At 49.2% G+C, this 21,521-nt stretch overlaps 1 protein-coding gene and 1 long non-coding RNA gene across 11 annotated transcripts in view; one reads left to right on the forward strand and one right to left on the reverse strand.

Annotated features, from left to right (window-relative positions):
- Galnt10 (polypeptide N-acetylgalactosaminyltransferase 10) overlaps positions 1-21,521 on the forward strand; it is a 145,810-nt gene that overhangs the window by 74,541 nt on the left and 49,748 nt on the right. For 8 of the 10 annotated variants that reach the window (XM_087569572.1, XM_087569571.1, XM_087569574.1 and 5 more), the window contains 3 exon segments: positions 1,441-1,543; positions 5,608-5,746; positions 17,103-17,269. In XM_087569572.1, the coding sequence (XP_087425698.1) occupies positions 5,637-5,746; positions 17,103-17,269 (277 nt within the window). In that variant the 5' untranslated portion in view covers positions 1,441-1,543; positions 5,608-5,636. 10 annotated transcript variants of the gene reach the window in all.
- On the reverse strand, positions 12,840-14,711 carry LOC148002880 (uncharacterized). The gene is made up of 3 exons (XR_015631639.1): positions 14,634-14,711; positions 14,317-14,462; positions 12,840-13,211 (listed from the first exon to the last, which is right to left on the reverse strand). It is a non-coding gene; the product is annotated as an uncharacterized LOC148002880 (long non-coding RNA).

Consider the following 21,521-nt stretch of genomic DNA (forward strand, 5'->3'; position numbering starts at 1 on the left):
TGTTCTGGAAGCTGGGGGGAGGAAAAGTATCAGAAGATGATTGCAAACAAAGAAAAGGAACTCAACTTTCAGAGACACGCCTCTGAGTGTGCAGTGTTGTGGAAGCATCCGAGTACCTCTGGGTTGCAGTCTTGGGGTGCTTTTTTCCATAATAGTACATGATCGATGTTACTTATCAGTTGTGTGCTTGGAGCTCGGTGGGTCAAGCCCTTGGCTGGGCAAGTGTAAGAACCTGGTTTTGGGTTCCCAGGACTCTTGTGAAAGCAGGCGTCTGTCACCCCAGCACCTGACACTCATTTCCAAGCCTCTGGCCTGGCTGCAGCTGTTAGCCACCTGCAGTTCTAGAGCACTGGGGAGATATTGGAAGTGACTCGAAGCCAGGAGGAGTTCCAAGTCTCCGTCCAAAGAGAGAGTAGTAAAATGCACAATTATGTGTTACAATGCTGCTGTTCTAGAGAAGGTGGGTTGGGTTCAGTGGAGTATGCTGGGGTAGAGAGATGACGTAGTGGTTAAGTGTGTGCCCTGGTCTGTGCAGAGGACTACATTCAGTTCTAGCACCTGTGTCTGGCAGCTCACAACTGCTGGTAACTTCAGCTGCAGGGTATCCGACACCCTCCTCTGACCTCCACAGACATACGCCTCCACCCATCCTCACACACACATACATACATACATACATACATACATACATACATACATACATACAAGTTAAATACATCTTTAAAAAATAAATATTACTCGGGGTTGGGGATTTAGCTCAGTGGTAGAGTACTTGCCTAGCAAGCACAAGGCCCTGGGTTCAGTCCTCAGCTCCGGAAAAAAAGAAAAAAAAAAAAAAGAAAAAATATTACTCAAACCAACATCATGTACTTCTTGACTGTTCCTTTGGAGTTCTGAGGACTGAACCAGGGCCTAGCGAATGCTAAGCGAACACCTCATCGTTGAACTGCACCCCTTGGCCTCTGCTTATTTTTGTCTTTTTTTGACCTGGGACTATGTCTCACTGTAAAGACCAAGTTGGCCTAGAGCCTGTGGTCTCCCTGCCTCTACCTCCTAGGTGTTAGGATTAACACCCAGCCTCATTTTCCTTCTTCAGAGTTTAAAGCAGCTTGCTTCGCCTGTCAGGGCCGTTTCACATACCTTCCCGTTGGGCAGCCACACACTTGGCACTTTGTCCCGTGGATGAAACGAGTATGCCTGTCTCTCCTTCCTCTCCTGGGTGGCAAGTTCCCAAGGGGTGGTGCTGAGCTTGTGTCCCCCTGGCCTCTGCCCATCTAACGGGCACATACATGGCCGGCACTTAGGAAGATGCTGAGGTCTGGGCAGGTGATAGTCTTCTCTTTAAGCAGTGTACCCTCTGGGCCATTGTTACTGCCAATATTCCCTTTGTCTTCCTTTTCACAGTCTCTTCTTTTTCTTTCTTTCTTTTTTTTTTTAAAGGAATTACACAGTCGGCAAAAAAAGACACTTTTCTTGGGAGCTGAACAAAGGCTGAAGGACTGGCATAACAAGGAGGCTATCAGGAGGGATGCGCAGCGCGTAGGTATGGAGGGCGGGGCCAAGTGTGGGCATCGTGTGAGTGTGCCATGGGTGTGTGCAAGTGTGCTGAGTGTGTTAGGGGTATCTGGACCTCTTGTTCACTTCCTGCCTGCCACCCACTGTCCTTCCTAATTCCCGTCTGACCTTTCACCTGTCTGACCGTCTGACTTCTGCTGTCAGCACCAGATCCTCTGTCTTCAAGTTCTCCCTGCCACCTGCATATCAGCCCGTGACCGTGTCTCTATCCTAGCAAGTCCCATCCCAAAGTGAGGAACGGTGATTCGAATCTACATGGATTGAACATGGACAAACTTCCACCCTCAGCAACCTGACCGGCCTTTATGGCAGGCTGAATAAGAGGGGATCTGTGCCCCAGAGAGGTGTAGCCATCACCCAGGGAGAGAGCAAGGCCAATCTGGGATTCAAACCCAGGACTGAAAGGCAGAGCCAGTTCCTCACCGACTACAGACTCCTTTTGCTAACAGGGCTTTGTCATCATCCCTGTGAGGCCGGCAGGCGGGGGGAGGGGGGTACAAATAGGTACAGAGACCATGTGGAGAATCCAGACAAAGGTCAGGAGGGCAGCTGCAAGGCCACTGGCATTCCGCCCTTCCTGAGCCTCTGTCTCCCCATGGATGACCTCATGCAGTTAGCTTGGGGGGGCCTCAGAAGGTTGCTCTGAGTGTGTGGAGCGAGAAGGTGGCTATAATGTTGCTTTGCTTGAGTGGAAAGTGGATACAGCAGCTAGAGCAATGGGAATGGTGTGTGGTGATCTGGGTTAAAGGTGTCCCTTCTAAATTATTTATGACCAAACCAACTCAGCAGGAAGCTCAGAAGAGAGCAGGTGTAATAACTGAGCTCATGCCCAGGACGTCCCCAGCCCTGGCACATGCTGCTCTGTGTGCCCAGGATGTTACATGGAATCAGAAGGGTGCTCCTTTAAGAAAGGAAACATCTCCAAAGAGACAGCTGGCCAGGCAGTTGTGCCTGAATTATTAGAATATCGGGCTGCCTGGCAAGGGAAGAAAGAATAGCAGAGAGATTAAGAAAAGCAAATGACTGTTTAATTTCTTGTTTGTTGAAATAAAATTATACATAAGTATTAAAGAGTAAATATTTTTTAAGCAATTTATGAAGTTGCCTAATTATAAAAAAAAGAAGAAGAAGAAAGAAAAAGCCATTAACAAGACTGAGGAGTGCTAAGTACACACCCGGTCCTCCATACCAAGTGGCCTCCTCTGCCATCACAGAGGACCTTGTCTGTTGAGAAGACAGAAGCCACAGCCTTGCCAGAATGCTGCACTGCGGTCCGGCTGGCTGGCCTTTGCCCTCTCTTCTCTACTCAGCCTTTGGGACTGACTATTGTTCATGTCTCCTGGAGTCTCGTTCTGAGCAGAGGTCAGGCCTCTCCACCGGCTGCATCTGAGCAGCCTCGGTGACCTTGGTTTTGTGACACCCAGAGGACAGTTGGCCCTAAGCAGGCTCTGGAGTGGCTGACTGTTGGGCACAGTAGGGCGGACCCTCGAGGTGCTTTTCCCAGGGTTTTCTCCTTTCTCAGTCACCAGAAGCTCACGGGGACCCCAGAGAACATGCTCTCAGAACATTAGAGACCCTTCTCTGACAGACGGCACAGAGATTGCCAACCCTTAGTCCACTGAGTCTGGAACTTGCAGCAGAACTTTCCAAGCAGACCTGGCACATTAGATAAGGCCGCTCTTAAGTTATCTCCCAACTTTAAAGAGAAATCAAAGCATCTTTTTATCATCACGGCATTAAAAAAAATTATTATTTATTTACAGCAGTACTGAGGACCCAGCCCCAAGCCAGTACCTCAGAGGTACTAGGCAAACACTCTGCCACTAAGCTACACCCCAGCCCTTGTTTATGACACTTTTGATTGACACAGAACATTTGCCTCACTTAGGTGATGATAATCAGGCAGCCTCAAGTTTATCTGGTGGTTGACAGCTCACAGAAAGTTATCACTGGGTAGCCTCTCATTTGACTCCCTCAGACATGCTGGCTGCCAATATGAGAGGAGACGGTTGTAGCTGAAGGTTCTTCAGCTCAGAGAAGGTAGATCTGCCTCCTGTCTGGGGAGACTGAGTGGGCAGGGGGTTCTCACTCTGGAGGGAGTGCAGGGAGCAAGGGCTTCAGCCATCACCCTTGGTTCTGTAGCCTTTTGTGAATCTCAGTATCATTCAGAGTGACAGTTCTCAAGTACAGGATTGCTATGGGGACTCCAGGGAAAAGATCCGTGCAGTACAGAACAGGATCCTGGCCAAGTGAATGATACCCCTCCCCCTCTTCCCACTCCCTCTGCACAATTTGGGGGGATGCTTGGGTGAAATTCGTTTTGATTGTTAGGGGATGGAAAGACGACTCTTTGCAAGTTTGGTCCAAGTCAGGCAGTTTTTAACTGCCTTATAGTTCCGGCTCCAGAGGATATGATGCCCTCTTCTGGCTTCCACAGGCACTGCACTCATATCTGCACATACCCACACACAGACACAGAGAGAGAGATAGAGGAGGGGGAGAGGGAGGGAGGGAGAGAGAGAGAGAGAGAGAAAAAGAGAGAGAGACACAATTTTTGTAAAAATTAAAATTATTTATTTCATTTTATGTATGAGTGTTTTGCCTGTGCGTATGTATGTGTACTACATGTGTACCTGGTGCCTGAGGAGGACAGAAGAGGGCTTGAGATACCCCAGAACTGGGGTTACAGATTGCCGTAAACTGCAGTATGGTCACTGGCACCTAAACCCAGATCCTCTGTGAGAAAGTGTCCTTTACTGCTCATCCATCTCTCCATCCCCCACATGATTTAAAAAATAGAAGAAAACGTACTCTTTAAATCTTGGTTATCTGGGGTTTTTAAGGTGCGCTTAGATTAGTGGAACTCACTCAGGGTGTCTGTGAAGGCCTCTGACCGGATGAAGATTATTTTATAGAGAGGAATGCTAGAAGACATGGGTTTAGGAGAAAGCACCAAGATGAACTCCTCTTCAAGGGAAGAGATTTATTCCTGTCAGAGATGGTCTAGTGAGGGCCCGGAGAGAAAGTCTTCAGTCTCAACAGACAAAGCACGGTGTCCATCCTTGAAGGTTTCCTCGCACAGCCTGGAAGCAGGCTTAGTTAATATATGCTCTAGTAGTAGTCCATAGTGCCTGCCTGAGGTCAGGTTGTCTCCAGTGTCAAGGGAGCAGAGGGAGGGAGAGGGTGTGGCTTCTTGTAGTGAGTGATCCATTCACTTTCCAAAGAAACCTTGGAGAGAGAGAGGTTTCCGGAAGGTGTGGCTGGATACTTTGAAGCCCACCAGAACACCACCACCAGGGTTTGGGACCCAACAGTGATGAAACTGATACATGGACAGTTTGAGGGAAGACAAAAGTAGAGGTGGGGCCTCTATACAGAAAGTCGAATACTGGGGGTTAGAGGGTGTCCCTGGGGCCGAATCTCAACTCTGGCCTCTTCCTGTGCCCCATCTCTCTGCTTCCTTCTCTCCCTGAGCCCACCAGCCTCTTCCACACACTCCTGCTACCTCGAGTTCTGCTTCACAACAGGCACAGAAGCACAGAGCCATGTGATAATGGACAGAGCTCTCTGGAATAAAACCCTTCCTCCATTAAGTTGCTTTTCCTAGGTCCTTGGTCACAATAACGCAGATGTAACTAATGTGTAACTAAGGTGACTAGGTATAAGATTTTCTTTTAAATTTTTATATGTTTTTATATGTATGAGTGTAGGTTTGTTTGGTTTTGGTTTTTTTGTTTGTTTATTTTGCCTGTATGTAAGTCTGTGTAGCACATGGTGTATAGTGCCTATAGAGGCCATAAGAGGATATGTGGTCCCTGGAAACTTGAGTTATGGGTGGTTGTGAGCCACCATGTGAATGCTAGGGCCCAAGTCCTGAGTTTCTCTGCAAGCGCAGCCAGTGCACCAACCATTGAGCAATCTGTCCAGCCCCAGGTGTAAGGCTTTATCTGAGGCCCAGTCATTCTTCCCCCAGCCCCAGCCCTTGTAGATGTCAGGTAAACCAGCAACACTGAATTTGCTCTCTGCCTCTAGGAAATGGAGAACAGGGGAAGCCTTACCCCATGACCGATGCTGAGAGAGTGGACCAGGCATACCGGGAAAACGGATTTAACATCTACGTCAGTGATAAAATCTCCCTGAATCGCTCTCTCCCCGATATCCGGCACCCAAAGTGAGTGTCATGTCTCTCATCCTCCGCTGTCTAAGGAGTTTGCCCGCTGCTCTGGGTTGTGAATTCGTTAAAACAAACAAGCATTCGCATGAGGTGCTGGCCTGCCGGCTGCCAGGTGGGACAGAGCCCCTGCAGGAGCTTGAGCAAGCTTGGAGCTGGTGTGCCTGGGAATGGTGAACCAGTTGTGATCCTTCTCTCAGACTAGGAGCCAGTTCTCCAAGTGTCTGCAGGACAGTGACATTGGTTCACCTGGGAGTTTGTTATACGTGCAAGAGTGAGTGAGGGGCACGTGTGTCACACGTACATGTGGAGATCAAAGGACAACCCTCTGGTGTAGGTCCTTGCTTTCTGCTTTGTTTGAGACAGGGCCTTGTTGCTATTCACTGTGTATAGGGCAGGCTAGCTGCTGCCAGCTCCTAGAAATTCTCCCCTCCTCCCATCTCACAGGAAGAGTGCTGAGATGACAGACACACCCGTGTCCAGCTTTCCTGTGGGTTCTAGGAATTCAAACCCAGGTCATCTGGTTTGCTCAGCAATCAGTTCACCCCCTGGACTCTGTCCAGCCCACTCCTGTGCCTCCACTCAGATTAACTGTCCTGAAGCACTGAAGGCCGTCAGCCAACAGTGTCCTCAGAAGCCCTGAAGGTGACTCTGATGCAAGCAGGGGGTAGACTAGGAAACCACATCGTTGGGAAGTCTCGCTTGGAAGACAGGCTGTTCCCTAGGACTAGACCCTTTGCATCAAACTCTTGCCCGGGGGAGACAGAAGAGGGACCCGGGGAGCTTGCCTGTAGGACTTACTGTTTCATGCTCTAGAATCTTCTGCTGACATAGAAGAGTGTTGTTCAGCCGCACTAGTGTTGCTGGGTTCCGATCAGTGGCTGCCACTGAGCATTACCAGACCAAACCTGTGCCTGACACCAGGAGCACCAGTTATCACAACTGTAAAAATCTTACACCCACTGTCCCGACCTCCCACCGCCGTGAGCTCCGGGAGGCAGCATCAGGACTCCTCATCCCCCACTGTTCTGCTGCTGGGGGCCTTCAGCTCTCTGTCCTCCCCATAGCAAGGATGGCAGGCCTTTGTCCACAGCCCAGGGGACTCACTAACTGCTACCCTGGCATAAGGAGGAAGTAGATTACATGAGGGATATTTTTATATGATTTTAGAGTAAGTAAATCCTCGACTGAATAGTCCAGAGTTGGAAACGGTGTCTGCCGGATTTGCTTCCTTTTTCTTCTTTTTTTAAATTTCGTGTGTGTGTGTGTGTGTGTGTGTGTGTGTGTGTGTGTGTGTGTGTGATGGTGCATATGCCATGTGTCTGTGCCTGTGAAGGTCAGAGGACAGTTGACAGGAGTCACTTTTCTCCTCCTACCATGTAGGTTCCTGGGATTGAACTCAGTCTTGGTAGCAATTGTCTCACCTGTTGAGCCATCTCTACAGGTTTTCGTTCTTATTTTGTGTATTTTTTTCCTTCACATTAAGAATGTTGCCCTGGAACTTGAGAGATGGATCAGTAGTTAAAAGCACTGACTTCTCTTCCAGACGTCCTGAGTCCAATTCCCAGCCACCACATAGTGGCTCGCAACCATCTGTAATGGGAACTGATATCCTCTTCTGGCTACAGTGTGCTCATGTACATTAAATAAGTCTTTAAAAAAAAATGTTGCCCTGAAATGTGTCCCCAGCTTGAGAAGGGGATCTGAGCTTAGGAGGTTTCTGTCAGCAGCCTGTCCACCCAACTCTAGCCTCCTGCTTACTAATGTTGAGCATGTCTAACACCTGCTTTTTGCAGTCACCAAGAGTGGAAGCTGAGTTTCCAGCAGCAAATAGACAGATACCTTGAGGACCTCCTCTCTCCCTAGAGGGGAGACTTTCCTTCCGTTTGTCAGTGGGAGCACATGAGTAAATTTATTTCTTTTAGCTTAAACAACTTTTCAGGCAGGAACCAGGGTTCCTCTTTTCCTTTTAACCCTTCAAACTGAATGTTGGCAGCAGCACCCCAAGAGCAGGACAGAGGTGCTTATGCCAGTCACCTTTATTCACACCAGAAGACACCCTGGAGACACACACCCACAGAGAATAGGAGCTGGGCACTTTGGCCCCAGCTTGCTGGGCTAGCATGTGGGAGGCAGCCAGCTGGCTCTGAGCAGGCCTGCCCTCTGCACCTCCAGCCAAGTTAGCGTGAACAGGGGCTGGCTGGTGGGCTGGCCCACTTTCCCTACGTGCTGGGGAACCCAGCCTGGCTACTTGGCAACCAAACAGAGAGGCTCTTCAGGACCCATGGCGGGTGACATAAGGGACATTGAGACCTTGACTGCAGAAGTGAGTAGGATCTGTAGGCTCCCCTGGGGTGCCTGCCGTTGGATGGTCAGTTTCCTGGTGCTAAGCTAATCACAATGGGGGTGTCAGCAGCCTGCAGCCACAACCTGCATCCCAAACACTGAACTTCAGGAGGGAATAGGTGTGAATGGAGTCTCTCACCTACCACATCCCCACTCCCATGTCCCCGTTTGATTTTTCCTTTTGTGTTAACATGGTTAATTTATGATATGTACTGGATTTCCTCAAAAGAATGTATAGATTATCATAATAGGCCAGATTCTCCAGAGCCTCTCTACAACACCAACAGGTTACAGAGTCCAAGCAAAAAGCAAAAGGGAAGGTAAAGCTTGTTACCTCTGACAGTCATATTACACACGCTGATAAAATGAAATGGCCTGGAGAGAGGGCTCAGTTGATAAAGTGCTTGCAGCACAAGTACGAAGTCCTAAGTTGAGATCCCCAGTACCCACAGAAAAGCCAGGTGTGGTGGCACACGCCTCAACTGCTAGCCTAGGGGTGGGAGATCAGGTGGATCCCCAGAGTGCACAGAGGGGACTCGAGCTGCCTGCAGAGGGTCACTCATCGGGTTCGTCTTCAGCATGAGTCTTGGCAGGAAAAGAGTTAGCCAGCAAGACTGGAGAAACGCCACCAAAGGCTGATGGCTGTGCCTCTACCCACCGTTCAGGCTGGGAGAGCTCAGAATTGAAACCTCATGAGGAAGCGGGTGTAGTGCCAGGTTGCGTTTATTTACCTCGGCGGGAACACTTTAGCCCTCTGGACCAGGCTTGAAAATCACCGTACAGGAACTGGAACAATAGAAGCGTTTTTCAAGTTAATGTAATGCAATGCAAAGCTCAAGGGTGCAGATGGACAGACACTGGCCTGTGAATGCTGATAGCCAGCCAAATATTAGGAGTGCAGAGTAGCAGGGCGGCTGACCTGTGACAATGAGAACAGTCATCAGTCAGAACCTCCTGGGGTTGATACAGATGTGGCCTTAGCCTGCTAAGCTATGTTCTGTTTATAAAGTTAGGTAGAGACGTAGACAATGTAGAAAGACTCAGACTCTTTACTCTGTCTGTGTGTGTGTGTGTGTGTGTGTGTGTGTGTGTGTGTGTGTGTGTGTTATGCCATGCCTATGAGTGTTGTATTTGTATATATGTGTATACACCCCATGCGTGCATGACTGATATGGTGTCCTCATCAGTTCCCTCGGAACTGCAGTTACAAATGGTTATGAGCTGTCACGTGGGTTCTGGGAACCGAATCCTCTGCAAGAGGAGTGAGCGCTCTTAACCAGTGAGCCATCTCTCCAGCTCCCAATCTCCAGAACTAATATGTGTAGACTAATGATGGATTAGCTATCGTGGGGGGAAAATGTTAGCAAACTCGAAGGCATAGCAAAACAAACCGCCCAGAATAAAACATAAACGTTTTGAGAAGTGAAAAGAAGTCTGGAACCGTTATGACCCAGTCCATCTAAAATGCGCGTAATTGGGATCTGTGGCAAAGAGAAGGAAGATCGTGGCTTGGACCTCTCCAGATTGGGCGGCGACTGTAAAGCTACATTCAGGGAGCCCAGAAAGGAGGCTGGGAAGATGGCTCGGTGGGTAAAGCACACGAGGACCTGAGTTCAGATTCCAAGAGCTAAAGCAAGACATCATGGTGGGTGTGTCTGCCACCTCAACACTCCCACGACAAGATGGAGACAGAGGGGAGAGGACAAGAGGACTCTGGAAGCTTTGTGGGTCAGTTAGCATAGACAGCAGCGTCTTTCTCACACAAGATGGAAGGCAAGAGTGGACACACCCAGGGTGCACTGCGGTGTGGCACACACACGCCCACATGCACACGCACAAATCAGCGCACACAGACGCAAACACACATGCACGCACACAAAGAATGAATAATTGTCGGCAGCCACAAGGTGGAAGCAAGGGACCAAGCTGGGACAGCAAAGGAAGAGGTGCAAGAGTGACTTGTGTTAGCCGGGAGCACCAGAGGAGCCAGGGCTGGTCTCAGGACACCATGAAGGTGGAGGCAGCAGGGTCTACCTGGGAGCTGCCTGGAGGTGAGTGAAAGAGCAGTCGAGGACGGTGTCAGTGTCTGGCCTGAGCTGCTGAGGGGATGGAATCGCAGTTCACAGGCAGGAGGGAGTGGTCCTGGAAAGAGCAGGATTCGGTGAGGCATCCAGGGTGGGAACAGTGCCCACAGGGCAGCGAGCCCTGGTGTCAAAATTGGAAATGGGATTTTTGAGTGGCTGTGTTCAGACTGTAGTTTTAGTTCTCTGTCCTTGAAGGGCAAAAGACAGCAGAGGCTCGGCAGGATCCTAAGTGTAAAACTGACCGGCTGTTGTCAGGTTACGTGGATCCTGTGCTGGTTAGGTTTGACCGTCAACGTGACATAACCTAGAGTCGCCTGAAAGCAGCCTCAGTTGAGGTGAATCGTCTGGAACACCTCTTGGGGTCGGGGGGGTGCCTTGCTACTGTGGGAAGTGCGGTTCCCTGGTTTGGGGTTCTGAATGGTGGCGTAAGGGTGGAGAACGCTAGCTGGGAGCAAGCAGACAGCGCAAGTGCATCATTCACTTCTGCTCCCAACTATAGATGTGATGTGGCAAGATGCTTTCAGTTACTGCCTCAGTTTCCCCTCAATGGTAGGTGGTATCCAGCCTGGAAGGATAAACCATGTAGACCAGTGGTTCTCCACCTGTGGGTCATGACCCCGTTTGGGGGGAGCCCTATCAGACACTTACACCCTGACTCCTAACAGTAGCAGAATTACACTTATAAAGTAGCAATGAAATGGTTTTGTGGTTGGGACTCACCCCAACATGAGGAACTATACTAAGAGGTCACAGCATGAGGAAGGTTGAGAGCCACTAACCTAGATCCTCTCCTTCCGAAGGCTGTTTCTGGTCAAGGCATTTCATCTCCAAGACAAAAAAATGGGTCTAGAATAGTTCGCCTTCAGGGTTCAGAGGTCAGCAAGAGCCCCACTCACCACCTCCACACCCACCGTCACTTCTGCAGACTAGTGACAGGCTTAGAAGACACAGTGCTGGTTTAGCAGTCTCCATCCTTTCTCGTTTTGATTTATGACGTAAAGTAAGCCTGGTGGATACCTTTAAAATGGAGTGGCCCAGAAGCACCCAGGATTCGGAATTCTGGCTGCCAGCAGGGACGTGACAGTTGGTTACAGAGGCAGCTATGGGCGGAGAGCCCTTGTGGGTGGGGAGGTCTGTGCACTGGGAAAGGAAGCCCAGGTCTCTCTCCAGCACCTCTACTTTCTCGGGAGATGCATCAGCTCTCCTCTAAAAATCAAACGATTTCCTTCTGAACCATGGGGTGTTTTTTAAGATAGCAGTTATTGATCCACTGGACCCAATATCAAGATTTAAAGGTTTACGAGCCTTGAAGTAAAATGGCAGCCAATAAAATTTCTCCAATTGACTTCCCCACCCCCTCCGTTTTTAAGCCAGATTTCAGCAGGCTCAGGCCTTAGGTTGGAAACTATGGAGATTGGCTGCCTGTCAGCTAAAACTCAAAACAGGCATGTATCACCCACAACACATGCTGCCCAAATCCACCCACAGCCACACCAGCTTAGGGGTGGTCTGTACGTCTGAGTTTGGATTTTTCACTGTTGCTCTATTGTTCTTACACACAGAGACATTTTCTAAATCTCCTAGAAATAGATGCTGCATTCATCTTTAATAAAAGCTTCCATTTATCATGTGTTTTTGTTTGTTGGTGTGGTGGTCTCTGGGTGGGGCACTTCCCAGTTACAATATGGTTCCAGCCCCTTCGGCATGATTTCATGGAGGTCTCCCACTGCACGATCTGGGCTGACTCTTAAGGGTGCTCTTGACTAAAGTCAACACAGCTAGAAGATGGCAGGTCAAAGCACATGACCTCTACCACTGCATCCTCATATAGAGGCCCACATCTCACAGAGAGGGGGAAGGGATCGTAGTAGTTTGCTTGTTAATAACTGAACATCCTTGAACTAGCACTTGGAGCAGGTTTAACTAGAAAAGTCCATCAAGCATGGCCAACACAGGCTCCATACTCCACGAATTTCATACTCCATGTCGGAGATGACACACACCTATCCAGGAAGAGGCAGTTGAAATCCAGTTGGACTGGTTAGAGATGAGTGGAATTTTCAGTGATGCTGGTCTTGAAAAAGTTCAAAGAAGAGGACAACCACAAAGGAAAGGCGAAGGTATCTAGAATCCCCCAAAAAGAGATTCTCAATTGATCATCTGTCTTTATTAGTTGGTCTGTTGACAGGCCTTGATTGATTATTGATGTAGGAGGGTCCAGCCCACTGTGGGCAGCACCATTCCTTAGGCAAGTGGTCCAGAGCTATATAAGAAAGCTAGCTAAGCATGAGCCTGTGAGCTAGTCAGCAAGCAACATTCCTCCAAGGTTTGTGCATAAATTTCCTGTTCGGACAACCCTCAGTGATGGACTATGACCCCGAAGTGTTAACTAAAATAAAACCCTATCCTCCTGTAAGTTGCCTTTGGTTGTGGTGTTTATTGTGGCAGTGGAATGAAAGGAGAGCATCACCTCTCTCCTTTGTATCGGGGAAGCACTGTGACAAGCTAAGCAGCTTAGTTTAGGAACAGAACAGAGCACCCTCCTTGTGGCAAGTTCTCTTCTCCACATTTGGCTTGGGATGGAGGTTGGGGGACCAGCAGTCTCCCATCCCCATGCACTCAGGTCCCAGTTCTGCCCAAGCGGTGCACAAAAACCATTTGGTGAGTTCAGTGCTTGTTTTGATTTTACAACAATGCGGTTGGACTGTTCATCTTATGTGTTATGCTCGAGTTTGTCAGCTACCTTCCATAACTGTGTGGTACTCCTCAGGAATGACCCTCTCCATTGTAGAAAGGCGAGCCATACTGGTACTTTCCAGTTCTTTGCTTCTGGGGACACGTGGCAGAACCTTCTGGACCCTGTAACTCTTTCCAGCTTCCCTTTCATGAACTGAGCGTCTTAGGGTAAAGTCCATTTTGTCCTAGCAGCTATCGCCTACCCGTCTGCCACGATGCCTCCCAGGGACCACAGTCGTTAGCAGAGGGTGGAGGATTATGGTGAACTTTAAGCCAGCTTTTGACTAGCTAGCAAAACCCTGTCTCAAAAAAAGAAAAGAAAAACAATTGTTTATGACCAGAGCAAAGTTTCAAGAATGTAGGATCATACAGGTTTAAAAAAATAAACCATAAACCAAGTCTGGTTGAGACTGCCTGCATCTGAACTCAGGGGCGAGTCAGGAATGTGAATCTATGCAGTGCTGCCTGATAGGGCTGAGGCCATGACTAAGTGGCAGTAAACTTTGTTCCTCTGGCCGCCTCGAGCAGGTGTGTGTGGCTGGCTCTCAACAATGCGTCTATGAATGGAGACCGGCTGCATAAAGAACTTAGCTTTGGCTCTTTTGTCCCACACATCTTCCCGCTCCTGATTCCAGCCAGCTGTGAGCAGCTGGCTGCTGTTTCCGTCTTGTTTGGTCCTGACACTAGGTTTCTGCATAGCTAGAGTTGGCCTTGGACTCCAAGCAGACACCTTCCCCCTTTCCCACCCCATCAGCACCCGGGCTTTCAGGGCTGGGAGGACAGCTGCACACCACTCATTCTGCTCCAGTCAGGCGCATCAGAGAGAAGGGCTGGGGGTGCCGGCTTAGGAAGGAGGCTGAACACCGGTGTGTGGCCACAGAGAGTGGGCTGAACACTAGGCACGCAATTCCTTCAGTTCTCACCGCTCCTGACTGTGGCTGTCATGTTTAAGTGGGTTCCCTGATATGGTGGACTGTACCCTGGTATTGTGACCAGAAGAAGCACCCCTTTCCTCCTAAGTTTCTTTTGTCAGGGTATTTTGTCATCACAATAGAAACAAAACTCAGACAGGGTCACACAAGAACAATCTGCCAGATTTGTCCCTTGGCCAGAGTTTTGTGGGTCCCTGAGGATGGGGACGTGGGGACCCAAGCATCACCTCTTAGGGGATGGCCTTATGCTGGGGTGTGAGGACTTGAGAAACCACAAGCCACACAGTGGATGATAGGGTCCCTCCTGAGGGCCTGAGAGGCCAGCTTATAGCTAAAGAGCCAAGGGGAACATCCTGGCATAGTGCCCACATCCCAGGCGTGCTCTCTCACCCTCGCTCTTTCCTCAGGCTCCTTTCTCGTTTCTGGAGCCTGCCCCTCCACCCCCACAAGCTGTCCCCCAGTGCACAGGTACCGAGACAGAGCTGACTCCTTTCAGGGCTTCAAACTCAGTGGTGTCACTGCAGACTGCCCTGTCAGTGGGACGCTTAAGTGGCTGCCTCCATTCCTCGGTTCTCAGGCCTTCCTTCACGCCGGGATGACATGCCCACACGTTCTGCCCTGGGGGTCACATCAGAGTTTAGATAGGAAAGTGATCCTCAGGTGTCAGCCCATCATGGAGCTCCAGCTCCCTCCTCGGACCCCTTCCTTGCCTCTCCTGCCTCTTCCTCTCTCCACCTCCTTCCACTCCCCTCTTCCTCCCCTAACCTACTGGTACTGTCACCTCCTTACATGAGCCTCCCTCCAGCATCCTCAAGTCACCATCCCCGCTGTCCTCAGGATCCCAGGAAAGCTTTCTGCAGGGCGTCGTGAGTTTGAATATTTAACACAGTGACCCTTGAACTTCCAGATCTGTTAAAAACAAACCGCTAGGGACCGCCCTGAGAGGCTCTTAGGCAGGCGGTCTGGGATGGGCCAGAGAGTTAGTGTTCCAGCGCGCTCCTAGCTGTACTGAGGCTGCTGGTCCAGGCAGGACGATGCCTTCAGAACAGCTGTCTTCTCTGCTCCCCCTTGCTTCCTTTTCCCTTCCCTCTTCCCGTCCATCTCTCCTGAAGCAAAACAGAGTTTATTATAAAGCAAATAGATTAGCTTTCCTTCTGCATAATAATCTTAAGCGGAGCGAACTGACTTAGATATTGTTCTCCAGAACTGGACTCGCTCACTTCTTTAAAAACCTAAAATGGGCTGAGAAGGCTGTCACAGCCGGCGAGGGCACTTGCAGTGGAAGTGTGAGGACTTGAGTCCGGCTCTCCAGCGCCTGTGTAAAAAAGATGGGCGTGGCTGCACGCCTGTAACCTCGGCAGTGGGCAGCTGGAGCCAGAGGCTCAACAGACTAAGAATATTAGAACCCCTCGGTAAATGACACCGATGGGAAAGGAAACGGACATTACATTCAAGGATAAAAAGGTCCATGTGTCGTCCCCCCAACCCATCCCAAGATCACATCAGGACAAGACAGCTGCCTTTGCCACTTTCACCCAATATTGTTTTACAAACTCTAGCCAGGACAGTCAGACAAGATGGATCAAGATGGATGGATGGATAGATGGATGGATGGATGGATAGATAGATAGATAGATAGATAGATAGATAGATAGATGGTGGCAGGTAGATAGATAGATGGCTTCTGGGTTGGAAACTAAGTAAAATTATCTATTTGTAAATGATGTTTGGGGTGTGTGTGTGTGTGTGTGTGTGTGTGTGTGTACACAGAATATTCTGAGGAATCCACAGTGGGCAGCGTGCCCCATAACACATAAGCAGGACCTGCTCTGAAGTGGAGGCAAAGATATCTCATTTAATTAAGTAAAGCTTCTATGTCAGCTTCCAGGCACCAAATGGAGGGGACAGAGATGTCCTGCATAAAGAGATAGAAATAACCAAATGCAGACCAACGCAAATCCTGGAACAAACATGACCCGGTGTCTTCAGCACACAAATTATAAGGAAAAGATGGGCAATTCAAGAGACGCGGGAGACGTGTCCACAGTGTATAGACTTGGTTTTGATCTTCATTCACACCAGCCAACTGTAGGAGAACGTAAGACCAGGGAAACTTGGGCACCAACTAAGTATCCGACCCTCTTTTTAGTTGTTTTTTGTTTTGTTTTGTTTTGTTTTGTTTTTGAGACAGGATCTCACTGTAGTGACTGTCTTCACTGTCCTGGAACTGACTCTATAACCCACACCCAGTGCTAGGATTAAAGGCACACTCAGCTTCTCCTGGGACAGCCAGCTGGGAAAAGCAAGCCTCTGTAGAGCAGCACTCTGTTTTCCACTGATGACCTAGGACCTGTCGACAACCTGGTCACACCCTTGCTATTGCTGTCGCACATCTGGGTAAAGGACCAAGCTGCTGTTCTCTTAGGCCTGACCATGTCCCCTTCATGAACCCTCTTCAACTTCTAGGGTTAAAAAACCTTTGAAGGATTCCTTTATAAATGCTTGTCTTTTCTGTCCCCGTGTCTCTGTTACTTTCTAAACTTGGTGAGCCAGCACCACGGGGAAACCTACCCCACCCCCACTGTCACCGGCCATTCCTGGTGATGGTGCGGCAGGTTAACCTTGGCAATGTGTATACGTTATCTCTTTTTGCTTTTTTGTACGTACAGTCAGGACTATAAGATTTGTTTTGAGTTTTATGACTTTGTAGCGTTTTAGATAAGGTTGTGTTTGTACTTGTGTAGAGTGAAAGGACCGTGTTGAACAAACCTAGGATTCAAATGCAAATTGGAGGGAAAAAAAGGCAAACTGAACTTCTCCTGACCCTATCCAAACTTCTGATCATAATTCTGGTGACCAGATCCCTTCCTTGAGCCCAGAAGAGTCACTTCATTTCAACAAAGGCACCCAACTTGGGAAACTTCTAGAGTCATTAGGAGCCAGAGTCTTGTGTTCGTGCATGTGTTCATGCATGTGTGCATGTGTTCCTGCGTGCATACATGCATATCTGTGAACCTGACTTCATACTAGGACAGGGATCATTTGCAAAGGGCCTACTCTGCTAGCAGTGGAAATAGGACACCATGGGACCAAGGAGAACAAAGTCCTGCAGCGGCTGAGGTCTGTCCACCTCTCTCCCACCCTAACGTCTGGAAAGGACAGGGGGCTCCCATGTAGCCTGAAGCTGCATCTGCGTTCCTGCCACAGTGTGAGATCTGAATGGTGACTGTGTCTTCTCTCCTCTGTGTCTCCTTCCAGCTGCAACAGTAAGCTTTACCTGGAGACGCTTCCCAACACCAGCATCATCATCCCTTTCCACAACGAGGGCTGGTCCTCACTGCTGCGCACCGTTCACAGCGTGCTCAACCGCTCGCCCCCAGAACTCGTGGCGGAGATCGTGTTGGTCGATGACTTCAGTGACCGAGGTAGGCCTCACCCACCCTGGCTCTGCCTTCTGAGCTCCGTGCTTACAAAGGGGCGCTGCCCAAAAAAACGGTCCTCGAGCAGTGTGGTATATGATCCCCTACTTATGCAGATTACTATGAAGATCTTACGTATGATCTCCCTTCCCGCTCACAACATCCCAGCAGAAGATCCTATTCTAATCCCCTGTTATAGGTTTGGAGATGCTGTGAACGGAAAACTAGATGAGTAATAGAGGTGAAAAGTCACAGATCCGTTCACTTTCCTGCCTACCTGTTTACAGGGCTGGTTACTTCTCATATCTGGGGGCTAATTAAGTTTGCTTTCATTGCTGTGATAAACAGCATGACCCAAAGCAACTTGGGGGAGGGAAATGTTTGCTTTTATGGTCACAGTTCACCATTGAAGAAAGTCAAGTCAGGAGATTAAGCCAGAACGGAAGCAGAAGCCATGGAGGAATGCTGCTTACCGGCTTGGTCCTAGCTTCTGCTTAGCCAGCTTTCTTCCAAAACCCAGGCCTACTGCCTAGGGATAGCGCCACCCACAGTGGGCCAGACCCTGCTCTATCAAATAACAATGAAGACAATACCCTATAGACATACAGACCAGTCTGATCAAGCAGGACATTCTGGGTAAAAGGCACTGCTTCCGTCCTGTCAAGCTTCATCTTCTTTTTTCTAGAAGTTTGTCCAGAACCTTGTGGCCAGAGATTCTGGGATCTGGTCCTTCTGTCAGTGTGAGAAGCCATGAGGTTTTGTGTCTGTTATAGAGGCAGAAGGATAGAGGTGTCAAATAAGTTTGGCAAGTCAGCCTGCGGGTAGCATTTACCACAGCAGCACCAAGCAGTGTCTGTGTGCATCTAACCTTGTGACCATGTCAATATGCAGAACCTCTTGCCTGTGCATCTCGCCTGGAGGTTGAGGAAACGCACAGGTGCAGCCAGAAATGACATCCAAGACAGACTGCCTCACAGCTCACAGCCTCCCACTTCTCGGGCATCCAGTAAAGTCTGGGAACCTGAGACAGCAGTAGGAAGCCTTCCTTGTCTTGCAGCTAGCCGGTTTTTAGCTGCAAGCCCGGAAGTAGCTAGCCTCTGATCTCACCCCTGACTCCCACTTGCTCTGTGACCATAGCCACAGCTACCTGACCCCTCTGTGCTTCAGCTCTTTCATGTGTGAAAAGGAATAGTTAAGATCCACTTCCTTTTAGGAACCCTGATTGTTAAATGAATTACTAGACACTAGACTGTAGACCGTAAGGCACTTGGGACAGTGCCTCTCACAGGGACAGAAAATATAAGCCTGCTGGCTGTTCTAACTGCATCTGGCAGATTGGTGACTGGTTTGTGGTGGACAAGCCTTTGTCCTCTCTCTCCTGCTCTCCTCCTCGCAGCCTCCTGTCCCAGCTTCCTCCTACCTTGGCTTTACAACCCTCAAGTCAGAGAATCCCATTAGACAACATGAAGGTATTTGTGGCCCGAGGGAGCACGTGACAAACGGTGCAAATGGTCTTCTCCACACACTCACTCCAAGGTGTCGTCCACTCTTAGAACCCCCAGCTTGTCCACCTGCAACAGCAGAGTCAACAGACCCCCATCTCTCTCAGGGCCTGCCCTAGGCTGTTCCTCTTACAGTGGCTCCTTCCCAGCTGTGCGCAGCGACTACACTGCTGAGCGTCCTGGGAAATTACACAGCTGGGCTTTCTGTGACCTGTTCACACACTCCTCTGTCCCACCGCCTCCCTACTCTTTCCCGAGGAGCTCAGCTGTGAGTGCGTGAGTGGATAAGTGGTGCCATTGCCTCGTCTTTGGATTAACTGTGAGCTGCATGGAGTGTCGACAGGCTGAGGTGACAGCCATGGGGTATCTTCTGCACAATAAGACTTCCGCCACACAGATAGGGAAACAGAGGCTGAACGGCTGCTGTTGGGTAGCACACCCCCCTCACGCGTTTAAGATGACATTTGGCATGGAACTGGGTCTCACCTGAGACTGGTTACGTAATTCTAAGAACCCCAGATCTACAGTAATGGTTGCATGTTGTCACTGGGATGCATGCAGGCTTGCGGGTCCTTCTACCTCTTCCTCCTGTCGCTGTGACCACACACGCTGGTTCGCAGGCCCCCCTCTCCATCCCTTGTGTCGCTGTGACCGCACGCACTGACTTGCAGGCTCTTTTCACCTTTAGATGATCTCCCGAGCACTTTCCCTCACACTCAACATAGAGGACTGCTAAGATTCAAACACTTCCGGAATAGCAATTAGTCTGTAATGAAAGAAATCTATAAACCCTCCGGGAATGTCTGGCAAAAACACAGGGTGTAAGAATCGATGTATTTATGGGACGTTTTGTGCATCTTTTTTTTTTTTTTTTTTTTTTTTGGTTCTTTTTTTCGGAGCTGGGGACCAAACCCAGGGCCTTGCGCTTCCTAGACAAGCGCTCTACCACTGAGCTAAATCCCCAACCCCCGTTTTGTGCATCTTTAAGGAAGCAAAAGCTAGGTTTTATGAATCAAGCACTATATAAACGACGTCCTGGGAAAGAAAGGAATCGGGTGAATCCCTTCAGATTGCATCTGAAGCATCAAGAGCTCTGGTGTGTGGGAAAGGATTGTTTCCGTAGTGGAAAACAGCTGCATTATATTTTCAGAAAGTGAGTGACACTTCCACTGAGGCGTCTGCATTTTTAAAAACTGCACAGCAGGGGCATTCAGCTGTGCCTTTTCTCTTGCTTTTCCTGGGCCGACTTAAGCCTTCTCCAGGAGCATGTGTGAAGCCAGTGGATAGTCTCAGATACCATTTGTTTTAGTTTCATTTCTGTTGCTATGGTAAGACACCCTGACAAAACGCTTCTTAGGAGCAAAAGGGTTTATTTGAACTCATAATTCCAGGTGGCAGCCCATCACTGCAGAGAAGTGACAGTGGCAAGAACTTGAGACGTCTGGTCACATCGCACCCATAGTCAAGAGCAGAGGGCGGTGAATGCATGTGTGCCCGTTTGCTTGCTTGTGCTCAGCTTGACTTTTTTTCCCCACTCTTAGACAGTAAAGGACCCGCTGCTTATTGAGTGGTGCCACCCATGGTAGGCTAGGGTCTTCCCCCATCAATTAACTTGAGTAGGACATTTCCCCCTAGACATCTCCACAGGCTAATTCAATGTAGGCAGTCCCTCATTGAAGATCTCTCTTCTGGGGATTCTCTGTTGTGTCTTATTGGCAATTTCAATGTTTTTTAATCATATTTTATTTTTCATGTATGCTCGTGGGTATGAGTTTGGGCACAGGACCACGTGTGGGAGTTACTTCTCTCCTTCTACCATGTAGGTCCCAGGGACCAAACTCAGGTTGTCAGATTTTTTTGTTGCAAGCACGGTGAGCCATCTCACCGTCCCGAGTTATAATTAAAGCTGACTTCCACCTAATTTCTCAGCCTCAAATTAACAAATTTTATGACCATGTAATTTTTACATTGTTCCAGAGAACAAAGGGTCAGGTATGTGGTGAGGTCCGTGGTGTTAACATTGGCTCCCATAAAGAATTAAAGGTGTGTTCTGCTTAGCCTTGGGAAGCCTGCACACTGAGTTCCTTCCAGAACATTTTTGATCCCACAATGCTTTTTAAAAATTAATTTATCCATTTGCTTCGTTTCTTAGGGATGCACACATTACGTGTGAGTGAGTAGGAACTCTAGAATAGTTGCTAACGTCTTCCTGTCTGCTGCTGTCTCCCCTCGTCCGAGCCTACTGGTCATAAGGGGATTTCCTGGGCTTTGTAAACAGCTGCAGTGAGGGGAACGCAGCAGGAGAGTGGGAAGCTCTGCTCTCTGCCAAGCCTGCTCTGATAGATTTGTTCATACGGGCTGTCAGAATGCATGACAGAATGTTCTCTGTCTGAACTGCCCACTACCCTCTCTTCAGGAATTCCAGGTAGCACCGCTGTGCCTCACAGCGACCAGCCCTGTGACACACAAGTTAGGGAGATTGACCCTTGAGCAGTCCTTCCTGAGAAGAGGCCATTGCAAGATGCTCTTTGTAGTGGACACTAGATCCCATCCTGTTCCCCCTTAGGCTTTGGGAACAGGAAAGTGAAAGGTGGGGTATGGTAGCTCAGTGGGAGAGCATTTGTCCCTGTCTGCCTCTCTCTGTGTCTCTCTGTGTGTCTCTGTCTCTGTCTCTCTCTGTGTCTCTCTCTCTGTCTCTCTCTCTGTCTCTCTGTCTCTCTCTCTCTCTCTCTCTCTCTCTCTCACACACACACACA

This window comes from Rattus norvegicus, chromosome 10 (genome assembly GCF_021556685.1).
Source record: "Rattus norvegicus strain SHRSP/BbbUtx chromosome 10, alternate assembly SHRSP_T2T, whole genome shotgun sequence".
Classification (NCBI taxonomy): domain Eukaryota; kingdom Metazoa; phylum Chordata; class Mammalia; order Rodentia; family Muridae; genus Rattus; species Rattus norvegicus.